Source organism: Amblyomma mixtum, chromosome 9, assembly GCF_055824585.1.
Source record: "Amblyomma mixtum isolate Tamu chromosome 9, ASM5582458v1, whole genome shotgun sequence".
NCBI classification, from domain to species: Eukaryota; Metazoa; Arthropoda; class Arachnida; order Ixodida; family Ixodidae; genus Amblyomma; species Amblyomma mixtum.
In genome coordinates this window covers 9,919,854-9,938,518 of record NC_143020.1, presented here as the reverse complement: position 1 = coordinate 9,938,518, position 18,665 = coordinate 9,919,854, and the positions used below count along the sequence as shown (strand labels likewise).

The window sequence follows — 18,665 nt, the reverse complement described above, 5'->3', positions numbered from 1 at the left end:
ATCATAAAGGGAAAAAAGGAAAACTATGTTCGCTTGCGGCATTAATGGGCCGGCGGCACACTTTCTGTAGCAATGTGCGGCTCGCCGGGCGACAGCACGCCACGCTCCTGGCTCATTCGATGTCGCTAGGCCTAATGTGCTTGCACTCAAACCGAAGCGGAAAGCGCTTAGGAACTAGCCGCCAGTAATCATATAAAAATGTCTACTTCTTAAACAATAAGTTCATGCTGGTATGAACGTTCTTTTGATTTCCCTAACACCTTCATCAATAAAGCGCTCGGAAAAACGGGCCAGGTGAACCGCCTCATACTGATCGCCACAGTTTGCGCGCACGGAGTCCAAGCCATCGGCAGAACCACCATTACAGTTCGGCAGTGCATTGGAATCAAATGCACTGCCGAACTGGAAGTAAGAAAACCAATTAGGCTCCCCAGTTGGATTCATGATCCAATTGGAGAGAGAGAGAGAGAATTTAGCCGGCGTTTAAAAATCGCTGGCATGCTACTCTGCGTAGGAAGGGGAATTTGGGAGAAAAAGACAGAAGGAGAGAAGCGTGGAAGAGGTAAAAAAAAAAACCCGAAGATAAAATGCGGCCATGAAATGGGTACTAAGGATGCAATGGCGAGTATTGATGTAACATATGGAGTGATGGAGCGCATAGTCCGACAAATGGGCTGACGAAGTTCACTGCATGAAGAATGCATGAAGGTAACGTGCAAGTGAATTTAGAGCTTATCAAGATGTCCAATGTCTTTTAAATATGTAAAAAGAAAGTTCATTGCAAGTCTCTGTTGCCTGAAGCAGGCTAAGGGACCTAAAACTTTGTCCATTGTTAGGGGCACTGGGCAGAGCTTCTGCATGCAATGTTCATAGTACGCACGCACGTTAGCATACGCAGGGCACACAAGTAGGATATGTTCCACAGTTTCTATAGAGGCACAATTGTCACAATGCGGACTGTTCGTTTGTCCAAAACGGTATCGCAAGCCGTTTGTATATGCAGAATTCAGACGAAGTCGGTGATAAAGTGTTTCCAGTTGTCGAGGAATTCTGGGTGAGAGTCTTGATCTAAGATATGGGTCGATTGAGTGAAGAAATTGGTACTGATGTGTCGGCAAACTCCAAAGCCGATACGTTTCTTCGTAAGCAAAACTTTTAGCCATTTGGGACGCATCCGATTTCGTGAAAAAAGTTCAAATGTATCTCCGATGTTGATGGCCCTTACGGGCCGCTTCATCTGCTTTTTCATTAGCCAGAATGCCACAGTGAGCAGGTACCCACTGAAATGTTATGCAGTGGCCTGCGGCAATAACCTATTGAATTCATTTGATTCCATTTAGAGTGCTCAATTAGATCCAGTGGTTATTTTTTCCTGATCCTAGATCTTTCGTAGGAAAGGTTGCCGGACGTTTGCCCTTGTGGTAATAGGAATTTCAGCTACAGCGTGGGTGGTGCAACATGCCGTGCCAGGGGAGGTGTTTTTATTAACCCTGGGTAGGGGCTCCTTTAGCCGAGCGTGTTGCCGTAGCCAGGTGTAATAACTGGCTGTAGAACTTGAGCCATGCACACAGCCACTTCTTCATCCATCCAATAAGCATCAAGGTGATGATATAAGCCGTGGCATCCAGTGTGAAAGAGGCGGTGAGGGAAAAGGATAAGCGGTGAAATGAGGAAGGGGGGAACTCGTGATGCGTGAGTGTCGTCATTGTGTTCGGGCCAATCATCGTTGCCATGCGTGGTGTCACTCCATTCTGACCAATCAGCTTGATGAGATGTCATCACGTCTTGCTATGGCGTCAGTAATGACTCCACATGAACGAGCAATATAGCCTAAACAGCTCTCGGTAGTTCACAGTAAAGGAGTGACTTTTTGCTCCCGGGTATGGATCAAAGAACTGACAAAGTGTGGTTGTGCTGCTCACCTCTGTCTTTGTCACCAGCCTTATAGTCGTGATCAGCGTTGCAAGGAGAAGGAACTTGTGGTGAGAAGCAAGGCGCATGCATTCCTGCTGTGGTTGCAGATGTGACAGCTGTTTTCTTTTAATGCATTAGCATTAGAACCCCCACATTGTAAAAATCCGTCCGTCTGAAGCCTGGTTGACAAGTGACAAAGTGGAGAGTGGGTAATCACCCTCTTCACTTTCAGGATAGGGTAGAAAGAGGGAATGTGGGAAAGGGGAGATGAAAAAGTGGGAGGGGACAGGTGGGGTAGAGTGGAAGGGCAGGTCGTGTCACACGGTGATTGACATACTGGATCACATCACCCGCTCGCACGGTCTGAACCCACCAATGGTAGCGGCTGCTCCATCTAATGGACTCTAATGCAAACGCATTCTCTTCCGCATGAATCACGTTGACCATCTGCACTTTTTCTTCTTTTTCTGCCCTTGCGTCAAGCACCTGTTCTGTCATTCTTGTTATGCCAGCCAGACTGATCGAGCGAGATCATGATTGGAATGGCATTCCTTCGTGTTCTGGCCAAACAGTAGATGTGCACGTCGTTTGTTTCATTCTGTACGCCAGAAATGGCCGAGCCGTATAGATCAAGGATTCGAATTCTTCTACTGTACTTTTCTGCTGCCGTGTCTTCCTCGCCCTCTTTAATTGTGAAGCAGTGCATTGAAGTTTTTTTTCCGGAAAGTAGTCTTTGAACTGAAAAAAGGAGACAAAGTTAGGTGTCGTCACCCAGCGATAAAGCATTTAACCTTTCAGGCGCCCATTTTTTGTTTCGACTGAAATCAATTATTTTTCACCTAAGTAGTATATTCAGGCCTCAAGAAAGGGAATTTGTTAGTTTTCGAATGTAAAAGACCAGCAGGTAAGTTTTTGCAATGATGTGGAGAATTCCGTACAAAGTGTCAGATTTGTTAGAAATAAATAACATCAAAATGTTCTCGTGTTTCAGGTAAACACCCTAGGGATTGTGGAATTACTTTGTATTTTGCAGATTCACATTACGCTCAATATTGAGCAAAAACAATCAATATTTTTCCTGGCAGCAAAATCTGTCTGCACAAAAATGACGGACAAAGTGCTGCCTAGCTCACTCTTATGTGAAATATTATTTACTGCACTTGCTATATGGTACAAAAAAGCAACAAGAAGGGTGCTCAATTTGACTGAAATAATGAAATCACTGTTAAGTGCTCCAGTTTCTCAGAAAAAGCTGTAAGTTTGCCGCTTACACGATTGTGTACAAAGCGCCTGAAAGGGTTATTCCTGCCTTCCTTCAGTGGAAGCATAGTATAGCTTCATATGTTCACCATGTGTGAAGAAGCACAGTTGTCTTCAGTGGTTTCTTTTTTTTAACAAGATTTTTCTCTTTCCTTCTCAGCTGTTGGGACCACCTTCTCTCCATTGATGAACCATGTGGTCACTGTTGGTGGTGAGTAGTGCTTCCGTTCATTAATGTGTGCTGTGCATGTTGCGTGAACAGTGCGGCTAGCAGTTTTTGAAAGGGAAACAGCACTGTGCTTGTTTGTGCGACACATATACGGAAATTGGATTTCATGTGGTGTTTAGCAACATATTTGAGCAAGATCAGACTGTCAGCTCTCAGATGCCCAGGAGGCCCACTGAAAAATAACTTCATGCCAAAGCTAATTCTAGTAGCAAAGCAGCCTAAAATTCCTGTAGTCGTAATGCTGCAGTGGCATGGGAAGGAGCAGATTTGAATTTCTCTCGATTCAGTATGGACACCTGCATATTTATGTGCAGTTTTGTCCTCCTAAGGCATTTCTCTGAGAAAGCATCAAGATTAGCTTAATTTGTTTATTCCGTAATTATGCTTTACTCAATAAATCTCCTATTTTTTGCGTGATTCTGTATATGAATACACGGAATACATGGAATCTGCTAAATTCATAACTTTTATGCAACGTTGTTAATGCTTAGATAGTACAGGGTGATCAGGCCTCTTCGACACTTCTCTTTTAAAAATGATAAGAACGTAACACTGCCCACACTTCTAGTGAGTGGAAGGTCGCATGAGTCAGCTGCAATGATCAGCATCTAGGTTCGTGAATGGAAAAGCTCGCTAACGTGTATAGTTTGATCTCTTCTGTAAACGTGTTCTTTTTACCGTGCATTTCACAATCTTGTGAGTCTAATATGTTGCAAAAGCGCCATGCATATCTCCGCTGTTTCCTTCTGGAAGGCAATATACGGGTTGTTTGAACGAAGGTGACCGGAATCTTTATAAATAGGCTTTTTCAGGTACAGACACGTCTTTTGCAGATTTGTAATACGAGTGTTGGTCGAAATTGTGAAACAGATGTATCATGTTCACTGATGAGCTTTTTAACTAATTTATAATAGTTAATCTTTTACAGTGAGGCACCTAGTTGCAATCAGAGTTGTAGCTGGCCGTTGTTAATGACCATATCACCTCTGCGTAATCCTAAAAAGTAATTACATTCGGCATTTTAGCTCAACAATTTGTGCCCTTTGCTGGCACGTTTCAAAGAATGCGTGCGTGTCTTTGGCGTGCACGCTGCAGCACACATTACTTCATGCCACTCCATAGCACACGTGTCACGTGACCCTGAGTCCCCTGTCTTAGCGGGGAGCACTGTAGCGCGGGCATGAAAAAGAAGATCAGTCAAGTAATATGTGATGTGGTATTTATGGGGAGCCATTTGAGTAAACAGAAAGTTCGAATTAAGCAAGTTGTAATTAAATATGACAGGGGGTCACCAGAAATGTGGTGCAGCATTAGTCACATTTATTACACTCTACAATGGGTACCGGCGCCAAGAGGCCCAGTCGGCTGAGGAGAGAAGCGTTCGAGCTGTTCACTGTCTTCCAGGTCGCTGTGTTTGACGCTCACGCGAGGGGCGCAGTGCTGCGATGATGAACGCCGCTACAGGGGTAATCTGAGGTCCTTGGTAGAAGAAACCTTTGTCCTGCAGCGGAAGTGGTCAGGCTAATGGTTATAAGATATTCCACCTACATGCTTAGCATTATTTCAGCGACGCTCTGAAGTATTTCTGCTTTTACTTTTCTTACATAATGCCTTGCTTCACATGCAAGTGAAAACGCTAGCAAATCCTACCACCGCGGCGATGCAGAAACCTGTTTTGAGTCATCGCGCTGGTGAGCAGTGAGGTTCCAACAAGTTGGAAATTTTCGCTGCGGCACGCCGCTCAGTTGCTTGCCTGTGAACCAGCCTTAGCACGGTTGTGGCGCGCGTTAGATCACACACGTTCCAGCCTGTGGGTGCAAGAGAAAAGTGTGTTTACAATAAGGAATTACCCACTGACATCCACCCAAGCGTAGCCATATGGCTACAAAGGAAAGCTATACAGCTTAGTGCACTGCACGGGCTCGGGCCAGCCCGAAAGCCCGGGCCCGGCCCGGCCCGCGGGCCGGGCCGGGACATGATTTGTTTTGCCGGGCCTGGGCCGGGCCCGGGCGTGAAGTTGCGGGCCCGGGCCGGGCTCGGGCTTAAAGCCGCGGACCGATCCGGCCTTGAGTCCGTACAGAAACGGCTTCTGTCCGACTATTCATTCACTATTGCAGTGTGAAGTACAAAGCTACGGCGTTGGAGCAGCGGCACGGATGAGCTATGAGTTATAGTACGCTTATATAGTTATAGTAAAGTTATAGTAAAGCTTTATTCATTGACTCATTTATTTCTCTATTTCCACGCCGCGGTGGCTTAGTGGTCAATTTTCTTGACTACTAAGCCGGGGAACCAGGGTTTGCTCCTAGCCTCGGCGGCCGCATTTCTTTTTCGGCGGCAAACATGACAGCCGTGCACTTTGTAGTATCATTGCTCGTTGAAGAAACCCAGGCGGTCGAAATGATCCGGAGCCCTTTGCTTCGGTTTCACTCACAGCCTGACTCCTCTTGGGCCCTTTAGCCCCAAAAACATAGCTTTTATTTTATAGCTATATTTTTTTCGTGAGAGAAAATTTACAAACTAAAGCGCGTTTGGTTTTCTTTTTGATCAGCTGACCGGAACATCTCGTAAATTAAATAGCCACAAAAACTCGCGAGAGTTTGTAAATCTCATCTCATGACCACATCTATCCCTCCTTGCTTCTTCAGCCTGGTTGTCATGACAAGTGCTTTGCCCTGTAAGTTATCACGTGGTTCGCGCGTTATCTTCTGCTCCATCAGTAAGAGTAAAATTCAACCAGCCTTAATCGGTCATTGATTGTTCGTCATCCCAAAACATACCTATAGACTATTGGAAATGCATTCGGGAAGAACATATAAGTTTAGGACGCTTATAGTCTTCAAACACACACCGTGAAAAACTCAAGCCTTTAAGCTTTTCGTTTCTGCTGAAAGGCGACCACTTAGTTCGGCTATGAGTACAACCTGAGAGATCGCGTTCACTAAAAAAATGTCATCGCACTGCTTGCTAGGCAGCTTTAATGTTTACTTCGCGGGCGGCAAAATATATAACTGATTAAAAGCGTGGGGGAATGAAAAGTATTATATTACGCTCGTATGCAGCCCTTTTTATTCGGCTGTCGGAACTTCCGAGTTTATCTTTGCGCACCTACACGATATCACTGTCCAAAAGACGGGCCTTAATCACATCCTTCTGGGTTAAAAAGAACCAACTTTCTGCAGCCACGCAGTGGTTTCAGAACCTTTGTCGGCCAGTTCCTTATCGGTCTAGTAGCAGTCTACTTACTCAGAGCAGTATACCTCAAGCGTTACTGTGAAACGGCCCGGGCCGGGCCCGGGCTGGGTCTCACTCCGGGATTCACGGGCCGGGCCGGGCTCGCTAGAACGATAATTTAGCGGGCCTGGGCCGGGCCCGGGCTTGAAGCCGCGGGCCTGGGCCGGGCTCGGGCTTCAGGTCTCGGGCCCGGGCCGGGCTTGGGCCTCAAATTGAGGCCCATGCAGTGCTCTAATACAGCTTTCTCAGAAACTTCGTAGTTAAAGATAAATTCGTCCTGGTCTGGGGTTCGAACCCAGGACCACCGCTTCACCGGAGCAGTCGCTCTACCAATTGAGCTAACCAGGACGGCAAGCTTATGGTAGGGCGAGAGCGAATTGATCAGTAAGTTGAAGTGGGAACTGTGTTGGTCAAATGTTTAGGGGAATCCCCCAAGGTGGTGTCGCGGGTACTTCGAACACCTTTGATGTGCGACGAGTTGGTTGTACAGCCCAGGGAACAGACTAGGGGACCGGAGGCCGTGGAAGTAACGAGGGCTTCTGGTGGGTACCAGTGCCGCAACGCTAAGTCCTCGGGTCCGAGCGTGGGGAGTCTACACTGCCTCGACCGGGAACCATCGGATCAGTGAGGGCTTCTGGTGGGTACCAGTGCCGCAACGCTAACTCCGACGGCCCACGGCGAACTAAGGAGAGAGGGCTTATGCTCCCTTCTAGCTCCGGGGACCACTGGTTCCCTTCGCTCCCGACTGCCCATTTTATATCCTCCCGATTGCACCACGGGAGTGAAAGGAGTCGTTAACTTTTGGGTTGTTGCCGATTGCACCACGGGAGTGAAAGGAGTCGTTAACTTCCGTGGCTCCTCCTGTCGGACCTCATCGCAGGCTGTTCGTGCTTTTTATTTCTACTTCACGAGTACAGGTGGCGCTGCTGCGCTACAGTGGAGTAGATTTGTAATAAGGGAGTAACTACTCATTGACATCCACCATTACTCTAATTAGGGTAATTAGGGTTAATTCCTAATTACTCCCTTATTACTAATCTACTCCACCTTGGGGGATTCCCCTAAACATTTGACCAAAGTGTGCTTATGTACTCGTGCAGCAAGCGCCCTGGCGGCCGTGCTGGAACGGCGGCCGCTGAAGACAGAGGAGGACCTGCGAGGGCGCATTGACGACCTGGAGGAAAAGTTGTTGAGCGCCCAGAAGCGGCTCGCCGTCGCCCTCGCCAGGGGCCGACGCTCGGAGTTGGAGAACCGCGCGCTCAGGGCCCAGGTGCGAAGGCTGCTGCGGGCGCCAGCCGTCCGCTACGCACGACACCGCCGCAAGAGGCTGCCCTCTCCAGGGGGAGCTGCCGATGCGTCCTCCACGATGCCGAGCTGAGCCCCGGACAGCTGCATTGTCATTTATTTATTTGTTCATTCGCCCGAGAGCCTCGCGGGCTGGTTATCTCATTGGGGTTGTGCTAGGCAGCACATGCCAAAGAATGAAAGTAGGGTTAAGCACAGGCGCTGCTCTTTCAAGAACGCTTTCACATCATACTCTTCTAGTGAATAACAGAAAGGCAGCCAGGAAAACGCGCGTTTCTGAAAAAAGCCCTTCTGTTTGTGGACAGGACAGGGAAGCGAAAAAGCAGACCAAAGATGGATGTGGTAGCGTTATGCAAATGAGTCATGTTTGTAACCACCATTGCCTTAGAGAACACCTGGGAGAAGTGGGAAATATTCAGCAGCATCGGAGTTTTTGCGGGTACAAAGCTCCTCATGTCTCTTTAATGGTGATAGCGCATATGTGGTAATGGCTTCTTCCAGTCAAGACCACAGGTTTGTTCCTTATGGATGCAATGTTCGCGGCACAAGAACGCATCTTTGCAGCTATGTGCATGTGATGGCGGCAGTTTCAAAGCTGTGCCAGGGTGTCGACGAAACTTGCGACTTGGTGGTAATCAGCCGCATTAAGCTGAGCTAGAGGCAACCAATGCGCTGAGCGATGTGCTAAGACTCCTACAGACTGGCACTTCACTCTTTGCAATTCCATATCTTCAGTGTGGGCCAGCTCTTGCTGGCATCTGTGCTCAGTCCGGAAAACCAGATAGCTGACATCAGAAAGAGGACGTGTCAGCCTTTTGCTGTGTAAAGAGTTGAAAAGAGTCGGTTTTTTTTAAATGCTTTTATATACTTTGTTCATAAAAGATTTTTTCCACTTTGTGGCTGTTTTTCTTCAAAACGTGTGGGATTGTGTGTCCCGCATTACCTACACCAGGTATGAACATAACACCGTGCAAAGTAGTGTACAGGCAACCTGCAATGGCCAGGTGACGCCACTGAAGCACAGCGTTCAGTGCCACCAACGCTGGAACTGCCAAGATCGGATCGGCCGGTGCGGCGGGGTTGTTTGAAGCATCCGTTGGGCAGTTAAGCGAGGCGCTTCGTAAGGTTGTGGTGATAATTTTTCTTTTTGTTTTGTTTAGTTTTCATGCAACTCGGGGCCCTTTCGACTTGTAGACTGCCAATGTTGCCTCGATGACGCGGTCTGATAAAAAATGGCCACATACAGCATTCAAAAACAATGGCAACAGAGAAACTTATTATGGCAAGTGTGTTGACCCCCCTTGGGTCCCTGGACCACCGCACGGTCCCACTTTACGTCGGAACGTTCTGTGGTGTTCATGATGTCCGAAGCACCGCAGCAAGCTGCGATGGCGGGTCCAGAGACGAGAGCACAACCTCCCAGTCCTCCCAACTTGATAACGCGGGCTGTCCGTGCGGGTAAGAATCAGCAGGGCAGCCGAAAAGCATGTAGGAGAGTGTGGCGTGAGGGTTGCCGCACAGGGAGCATGCAGGGGAGGTGCCACAGTAGTGAGATAGCATCTGAGGGGATGAGAGAGAGCGGGTTTGGAGGCGTCTCCAGAGGATCTGTTGGGAGTTGGTAAGGGAGGGGTGTGGAGGAGGGTAAGTCCGATGGTCCAAGCGGGGCATTTGTGTGAGCTCTGCAAAGGTGTGCGCCCGTTCTCTCGAGAAGCCTGGACCGAGGCCGTCCTGAGCCTGGCAAATCAAACCTCGGGCTAATTTATCGGCAGCCTCGTTTCCTGGATTCCCAGAGTGAGCCGGCACCCACTGGAGCTCTACGGGGTGTTCAACAACTCCCAAGCAGGGGCATGAATCCTGCCTCTCGCGAAGTTGAACAGAGTCGTTTTGGAGTCGCTAAAGATGTAGTTTGCATTGGAATGTACAACAGCTAGGGCGATGGCGGTTTCCTCTGCCTCCTCAGGCGTAGAGCCCGAGGGAAGGCGGTGTGTGAGGAGCTGTGCTAGGGCTGGATTGTAACTAACCGACATCTACCCAAATGGCGTCCTGCGCTTGGCCGTAATACTTGTGAAGGGCCTTAGCGCGAGCAGTGCGGCGAGGGATGTGGTACTGGGGATGAACGTTCCGAGGAAGGGGTTTCACAACGAGGGAGCATGAATGTGTCGAAGAATGGCTAAGCGCCCCACGAGAATGTGCCTGTCGCAACAAAATAGGCATGCGTGCGAATGTTGCTGCCGCGGCGCAACAACCTGTTTTGAGTCGTCACGGTGGCTAGCAGTGAGGTTTCAAGTTGGAAGTTTTCACTGCGGCCCGCCGCTCAATCGCTCAGTCGCTTGCATACGAACCAGCCTTAACACAGTGTTTTTAAGCATGAAATGCTTTTAGCTCCCGTTGTCGGCAGTGTGGTGACGTCACGCCGACCGAGAGCCAACATCCGGGCACTGAATTCCACACATCCGGGAGCTGAAACGAGAGCATCCGGGCACCGTACGAGATTTAACGAGACACATACATGATCTGTTAGGGACTTTGAGAGAGGGCCGCTTAGAGCAAGAGGGGAGCTCCAGGGAAAGAAGGGCTTTGGGCGGAAAAACTGCTTCTGCGCCGTCCCCAAGGATGGCGCCGCAGTCCCACGCTCACGCATGTAAAAGACCGGCCGCTGGGCCTTCAGCTCATGACGTTTCCCCCTTTGGCAGGCAGATGTATACACGCTCGCGGAGTGTTTGAACGCGCTGCATATACATTCTTCTCAGGCCTGCGTCTTGTCGTGTCCGCGTACGCTTCTGCATCGTCCTGCATTTCAATGCCGCCACCGTCACAGCTGCTTAAGCCGAGCAATGGAGCCTGATGAAAGGAGAGGTAGGAAGCGTCTTGCGGAAAGCGATCGCTTTGCGAGTGATACGCCACAGCAGAAGACAGCTTGCCCCTCCCGACAACCGCCATGATTATGCGGCCGCTCCCGAAAGCGACAAGGCCGCCACAGTTCGCGGCTGCCTACCTAAGCCCGCACTATTGCAGGCGATCGCTTCGACGCGTCAAGAAGAGTGTGGTGTGGTGTGTTGAACACTAGACCCATTTCAAGATTTTGACTAGTACCATCTACAATCGATGTGTTATGCCCGTAAAAATTTCATGCTTACTCTAATCTCGGTTATGGGAGAGGCAGAGATTTTTTTTTGCGCTTTTATTTACATCACTGATAGAGGAGACCGTGGGTAAAAGTCGACTTGACTGGAGCCCACAGCCTCTTTTACAAGGCTACGACGATCGAGCAGGAATAAACACACAGCAATTGACTACATATGAAATATGAGTAAAAGTAAAGAAGAAATCGTAAAATACATGAAAAATGCTCAACTATTTGAGAAAGAATCAGTGACAAAAAGTATGCAGCGGTCGGACATGAAATGTATACAAATCAAAACCTGATTATTAAAAAGTAATGGTACTGTGTGATATTTTTTGTGTAGAATAATTGGTTTGCGGAGTGACCATCTTCCACTGTTCCGTGTATCTTGTGACATAGGAATGTGCGTTCGTGTTAAGATTTGATAATTCATGAAGGAACTTTAAATTGTCTTTTATCTCGCTTCAAAGCTTGACTTAACTTGTAATTATAAAGGCTAAACACAGGTATTATATTTGTTTTCGGAAATAAGCTTGACGTGTTGGCGTACTAAGGGAAGTTAAGCAGTGCTCGAGCAAAAAATGTCAAAAAATTTACCGGATGTGTTTGGTGGCCTGATGTCGGCCTTTGTTTGCTTGCCTACGCGTCGGTGGCCAGCTATTTCCAGGCGTTTGCCAGCGGTCGATTGTCTGCGTTTTGCCAATCGTACCCCCACACAGCAGTTGGCCTGCCGTTGCCCAACGCTGGTCCTAGCTAAGTCGGCTGAGCACGTCGGCCACCAACTCGAGGCTGGCGAGTTGCCAACCATCGACCGTTGGCCAATTTCTCTTGGGGTGGGGGAGAAGCCGGTGGGTAAGTAAGCGCTCAGCGTGATAGAGTGCGTGTGGTGTGGGGGCTATCCCAGTCAAAAATACCGTTGGAACCAATTGGGCATTCCAAATGGAACCAAGTGGACATTCCTATTGGTTCCAATTGGATTTCCCAATTGGAACCAATTGGTTCCAGTGGTGTTTTTGGACACCCGACCAATTGGACCCACCTGGACTAGCCAATTGGACCCATTAGGCCAGGCAGTTATTTCACTCAGAAAATATTCACCAAATATGTTATGTTCATTGAGAGAAGTAGCTAAATGTTTGTGAATCTTGGAAAAATTACGCTCTTTCAGTCTCTCTCGTGTGTTTTCCTCTGTGTGTCTTTTGTGCGCAATTCGTACCTACAACAGTATGCACCAACTCGCCCAACAAGAAGTTCTTCTTAACTAACTACTTCTACTCAGCGGTAGGGATTAGGGAGCTCTTGAACATATGATGCACATGTTCTTTGAGGATCCAACGCGCAACCAACCGCCGCGAGGCACCCTAGAATCTTGTGTGCTATATGTAACACAGCCGAGCGCCGCTTGTATCTCTGCATTTTCTTTCTGCATCACGTCGTCTTTGTGTCGTGGGTATGATTAGCTTGCTATTGACTGCACACCTGATGTCTCAAAATTCACTATATAAACGTGACGTAGGAAGTTAACCCGCACGCTTAATGACCAGCTATCGTTCCTTGTTTTACCGAAGGTAAATGCCTTTTGTCGACACAAGAAAAACAGATTAATAATCGCCGTGTGACGTACAGAACTGCTGAAAAGGTATTGATTCCCTTCACAGCTTTGTTCGAACAAAAGCGAGCAATACGAAGTTGCCCACCAGGATATATCGACACATCCGCCGGCAGCACGTTTGTTGCAATCACGGCTTCGTCGTCGTTGTGCACGACCGCGCGCGCCCGCTTCGCTTATGCTACCTGACGTCCCCCGCTCATACACACACACACACACCACATGACTGGTGGTGTGGGTGGCAAGTAGCGGAGGCAAATGCACATAGCGCGAAGTGCTCAGCTATGGCAGAAAATCGCATATGCCGGAGTACCCGACCACGGCGGCCGCGTTCGATGGAAGCAAAATGTAAATAGCGCCCGTGTGCTGTGCGATGTCGGTGCATATTAAAGATCCCCAGATGGTCAAAATTATTCCGGAGACCTGCACTACGGTACCTCTTCTGTCACTACCTCATTTATCCCTTGCCTTGCCGTGCGGTTCGGGTGACCACCGTGATACATAAGACAAAGTACTGCACTATTTCCTTTACTCGAAAATCAATCTTCGCGAAGGTAAACGCGCAAACGATCGTATAGCGGTGTGAAGTTTGCTGCAGTCTCCGAGATTTTCGATGTCCCCCACATAGTTTGGAACTATATACCCTGAGCAGCAAAAAAGGCTGCAAGCTAAGCGGCATAGGAACTAGAGGGTGGTTCTAAACAGAGACGATAAACGTGTACAATATTTTGTGTTGAGCTAAAAACAACAAAAGCAGCACCAGCTGAGCGATGGGTGAAAGACCCATCAGTGTGAATATGCAGTGCGCGTTGACAAGAAAAGAATAGGGCTTATCGAGAACTAAGCTGAACAAAAGAAAATTTTAATTTCAGTGAGGGATGGTCGAACCAGGGATTAAATAAAGGTTGAATTTCAGATGGGTCATAAAATGTATTGCCGTATATTACGGATTGTAGCAATGTGAGAAGCATGAACTCTGCACGTAACTGATCTAGATAAATACGCAAAGGAAGATCGTTTGCAACAACGTGAAGAGCAGTTCAGGAGAGCAAGCTGCTGGGCTTGTTGGTCAAGCATGTTATATAGAATTCAGCGCAAAAAAAAACAGACAAGGGACGAAGTAAGGGACACAGAGACGGTCACGAGCGCTAACTATACCAACTGTTTATTCATGCTGGAGTGCAGGGAATATATAGGAAGGGAATCCCAGTAAAAAAAAAACATTGAGATTTCCAATTGGAACCAGTTGATTTTTGCGCACCATTGGAACCAATTGGAAAGACCAATTGGTTCCAGTTGGCTTTTCAGCCAGCTGGTTCCAATGGTGTCTGAAAACTAATTGGTCCCAATGGTTTTTTTTTTTGACTGGGTAGTGCTAATCAACATTTTTCTACGGAATTGAAATTAACATGCTTTTATGGAAATCAAAGCCAATACAGACACACATACATCACACACAAGCAACACTGCACATTCAGGCACTAGTAGCATAGCTCAATATGTACATCCAGAGAACACTCTTCTGCTCCAACTTATATACCCAATTTATTAGGCTCTCATGCTGGGGCCGGTGGTGCTTGCCCACTGAGCGCAGTTATTTAATTTCAGCTCCAGTGGTGGTGTAGGTGGTGAGTACAATTTATTAGGCTAAGCTGCTGATAGCTCTTATTGTAGTACCATATTAGTTCTACCTTTTTCGTCAAACATGCAGACATTCATTGGATGAATTGGGTGCAGTTCGGCGGACCAATTGGATGCAATGGGTAAGATCAATTGGGCTCACCAATTGGAAACCCAAACGGTCCAATTGGATAGTCCATTTGGACCGTTCAATTGGAACACCATTCCAATTGGAACCAATTGGAAACTGAACTCGTCCAATTGGAACCCATTGGAAATCCAATTGGTTCCAATGTTTTTTTTTTTTACTGGGATGGAGAGCATGCGCGTAGAGAGGTACAGATAATGCACATCCGTCATACAAACAAGTTAATCTAAAAACGTATCTAAAAAAGCACATTCAGCTGAGCTGTACAGATGTGTGTGTGACACAACGTTCGGACAGCATACCCTTCTCATGTGGGGCTTCATACGTTGGCCAAACTGGCCGCATGCCAAAAACATAGAAAATAACGACACGAATGTTAATCTTGTGCGGCACCTTGCTTCGTGTAAATGTAGGGCGGGATTAGAGAAGACCACGATTCTTGGCAAGAGCGGCAGTGATAAGGCAAGGCTCGTTTTAGAATCTTATGATATCAGAAAGCTGTCCGAACGTTGTGTCAGTGACAGCTGAATAAGCTTTTTTAGATACGTTTTTTGATTAACTTGTTTGCTTGACGGATGTGCATTATCTGTACCTCTCTACGCGCATGCTCTCCATTCCCTTCCTATATATCCCCTGTACTTCAGCATGAATAAACAGTTGGTAGTTAGCGCTCGTGACCGTCTCTGTGTCCCTTACTTCGTCCCTTGTCTGTTTCTTTTTTTCCGCTGAATTCTATGTAACATGAAGAGCAGAGGTTTGCGAGTATTGTAGGCACCAGTAAGAGCAATAAGGAGAATTCGTTGAAGCGATAAAACGCGATCGATGTCTTAGCCGGGAAAGGGGGCAATGAAACCACCAAGCTGGCGCGGCATAGGTAATTGTAGGGAGAATAACCTGATGATAAATTTGGCGCAAATGAGAAGGAGAAACGTGAAAAATGGAAACGAAACTAATTAAGGAGCTTGGTTGGTAGATGCAAGAGAGAGAGAGAGAGAGACTCTTTAATGAAATGCAGAGAATTTAGCCGGCGTTTAAAAATCGCTAGCATGCTACTCTGGGTAGGAAGGGGAATTTGGGAGAAAAAGACAGAAGGAGAGCAGCGTGGAAGAGGTAAAAGAAAAAAAAACGAAGATAAAATGCGGCCATGAAATGGGTACTAAGGATGCAATGGCGAGTATTGATGTAACCTATGGAATGATGGAGCGCATAGTCCGACAAATGGGCTGACGAAGTTCACTGCATCAAGAATGCATGAAGGTAACGTGCAAGTGAATTTAGAGCTTATCGAGATGTCCAATGTCTTTTAAATATGTAAAAAGAAAGTTCATTGCAAGTCTCTGTTGCCTGAAGCAGGCTAAGGGACCTAAAACTTTGTCCATTGTTAGGGGCACTGGGCATAGCTTCTGCATGCAATGTTCATAGTACGCACGCTCGTTAGCATACGCAGGGCACACAAGTAGGATATGTTCCACAGTTTCTATCGAGGCACAATTGTCACAATGCGGACTGTTCGTTTGTCCAAAACGGTATCGCAAGCGGTTTGTATATGCAGAATTCAGACGAAGTCGGTGATAAAGTGTTTCCAGTTGTCGAGGAATTCTGGGTGAGAGTCTTGATCTAAGATGTGGGTCAACTGAGTGAAGAAATTGGTACTGATGTGTCTGCAAACTCCAAAGCCGATACGTTTCTTCGTAAGCAAAACTTTTAGCCATTTGGGTAGATGCAAGAATTTTCGTTTGTTACCCATGTTAACCAATTGCAAACGTAGATGCAAGAATTTTCGTTTGCAATTTGTTAACATGGGTAACAAAGTTTAAGTGGAGTCAATGACAGCGCCTAATAATTTACTACTCGGTTCACACTTGAGGCTGTCTCTACTCGAATAGTTGGCTTACGTTTGTGTAACGTCGGGACTCCTTTAAAAACAAAACCTAAGAACACTTTTCTGGGTTTAACTGAACGCGAGATGCGGTACACCAGTTTTGGATTAAAGTTAAAACATTTGAAGGTTTGAAGGTTTGAACGTTTATTTCCGCAACTAGGTGTTGCGAGGACAGCCAGGGAAAAAGCTGTATAGACAGCTTGAGAGGTCCTGGCTTCCTCTTACAGTGCAGCATTGACGGCGGCGGAATAGGACATCAAACAAATAGTAAGAAAAAACTCGTATGTTCTGTACATAGAATGACACATGTACGTTCAGTAAGCAGTACATTCTGCTTGTAAAAGAAAAAAGAACTATATTAGGTCAAAGAGACTATAAAGGCAAACACAGGGAGGAGAAAATAAAGGACAGCAGAACTGACAGGTGCACTCAAAATGGTAATAGCAAGAAAAAAAAGAACTACACGAATATTTGGGGCAATTCTTTCAGAGAAATATTGGAGACATCAAGATTCTTGTGGCAGTACAACTGGTTCAGAAGTGTCGGTAAGGTATGCTGCAACATTTGTTTGCCATAGTTTGTACGGCATTTCTTAACATTCCAAGGCTCTGCTGCGCGGGTATCATACACAGTTCTGCTTTGCTCTAACCTAGCAAGTGTAAGTAAGAAGTCATCATTTTTCATTATGGCGAGTTTATATTTATAGCACAGCCTATAGTTATACATGGATTTCATTGGAATAACGTTGTGTCGGTGGAAAAGGCTCGCAGTGTGGAAGAAATACGGCACTTTACATGCAATGCGTATAATACGTTTTTGTAAGACAGTGAGTTTGTTAATATTTTCAGCTGTTGTTGTTGCCCACACCATACATCCGTAGCTGGCTATGGAAGAGAACAAAGAGTGATAAAGTAACATGTTGACTGACGTAGGAAAATTAAAGCAATGGCGGCGCATGATACCAACTGTTCTGGAAAGTTTCTGAACGACGTAATTAATATGGTCATTCCACGACATATCTGCTGCAAAGTAAACGCCCAGAGTTTTCACAGACTGCACAAATTCTATTCTGGTATTGTTTAATTCAATTAGAGGAAGTTCAAAGTGTTTGTGACGTGGGTGGAACATGACGGCTGCAGTTTTACTAACGTTAATTCTTAAGTGATTATCAGCAGTCCAAGTATTTATTTCTTTTAAGGTTTTATTAGCTCGATTTGCGAGATCAGCCGTTGAAGTACCCGAAAAAAACAGACTAGTGTCATCTGCATAAATTATGTACTTAGCAGTGCTATCGATGCGAACAATATCATTAATATAAAGAACAAAAAGAAACGGACCCAAAATGCTCCCTTGCGGAACGCCAGAAGCTACCGCTTTCAACTGGGAGCATTCACCGGCAATACTAACAAACTGAGATCTATGTCGCAAGTATGAGGAAATCAGCATATGGGCTATGCCTCTAATACCGTAGTGGTCTAATTTTTTAAGCAGCACAGAGTGATTAACAAGGTCAAACGCCTTTGAAAAATCTAAAAATAAACCAAGTACCATGTTTTTGGATTCAAAATGTTTTAGTATGAATTCTTTCTGAGCAAGGAGAGCTAACTCAGTCGATCTATTTTTACGAAACCCATATTGAGCGGTAGTGATAATGTTACATCTTTCAGTGAAGGAGGATAGCCGTTTAAGAATAACTTTTTCGAGAATAACTTTTGCACCCAGTGTTGACAACGCTCGGCTAGTTTTACCAGGGACAAGTACAGGGCGTTCCGTATTTATCTGTCCGGGTTGTAAAAAATTCTCCAGCGCAAACTACTCACTTAATTGGTCTCAAGCACAGACCACAGGGCAGATTATGATAGTCTGCGTTTTCCGATAAATAATTTAACATCGGAACTTACTTGGATTGTCTGGAGTCGGCGAAGAACTGCAGTCGTCTGCGCAGAGAATTTTTCGCCGAGGCGAGCGTAATAGCCGATTTGACAGGCTGCGCCATCTGGGGTACTGCAAGACGTGCCCCAGCTCCAGCAGGCACATTGGTTGCCTCGCAGTTCGCCAGATGGCGCTGCCTCTCAAATCGTCTATTCCGCTCGCCTCGACATGGGATTGTGAAAACCTTTATTTGGGGCCTGCAGTAGACAAAATTCTCTGCGCAGACGACTGCAGTTCTTCGCCGACTCCAGACAATGCAAGTAAGTTCCGATGTTAAATTATTTATCGGAAAACTCAAGACTATGACATGCTGCCCTGTGGTCTGTGCTTGAGACCAAATAAACCAGTAGTTTGCGCTGGAGAATTTTTTACAACCCGGACAGATAAATACGGAACGCCCTGTATAAT

General features: G+C 46.6%; 2 protein-coding genes across 2 annotated transcripts in view; one reads left to right on the top strand and one right to left on the bottom strand.

Annotated features, from left to right (window-relative positions):
- The window catches only part of LOC149328275 (uncharacterized), a 32,249-nt gene extending 23,412 nt beyond the window's left edge, over positions 1–8,837 (top strand). The window contains exons 6-7 of the mRNA XM_089560191.1: positions 3,335–3,385; positions 7,738–8,837. The gene's annotated coding sequence lies outside the window, so the exon portion shown is untranslated. The remainder of the gene's footprint in view (positions 1–3,334; positions 3,386–7,737) is intronic.
- LOC149328273 (uncharacterized) overlaps positions 3,157–18,665 on the bottom strand; it is a 46,097-nt gene continuing 30,588 nt past the window's right edge. The window contains exons 2-3 of the mRNA XM_089560192.1: positions 7,730–8,026; positions 3,157–5,211 (exon numbers count right to left, since the gene is read on the bottom strand). Of these exons, the coding sequence (XP_089416318.1) occupies positions 7,940–8,026 (87 nt within the window). The 3' untranslated portion in view covers positions 3,157–5,211; positions 7,730–7,939. The remainder of the gene's footprint in view (positions 5,212–7,729; positions 8,027–18,665) is intronic.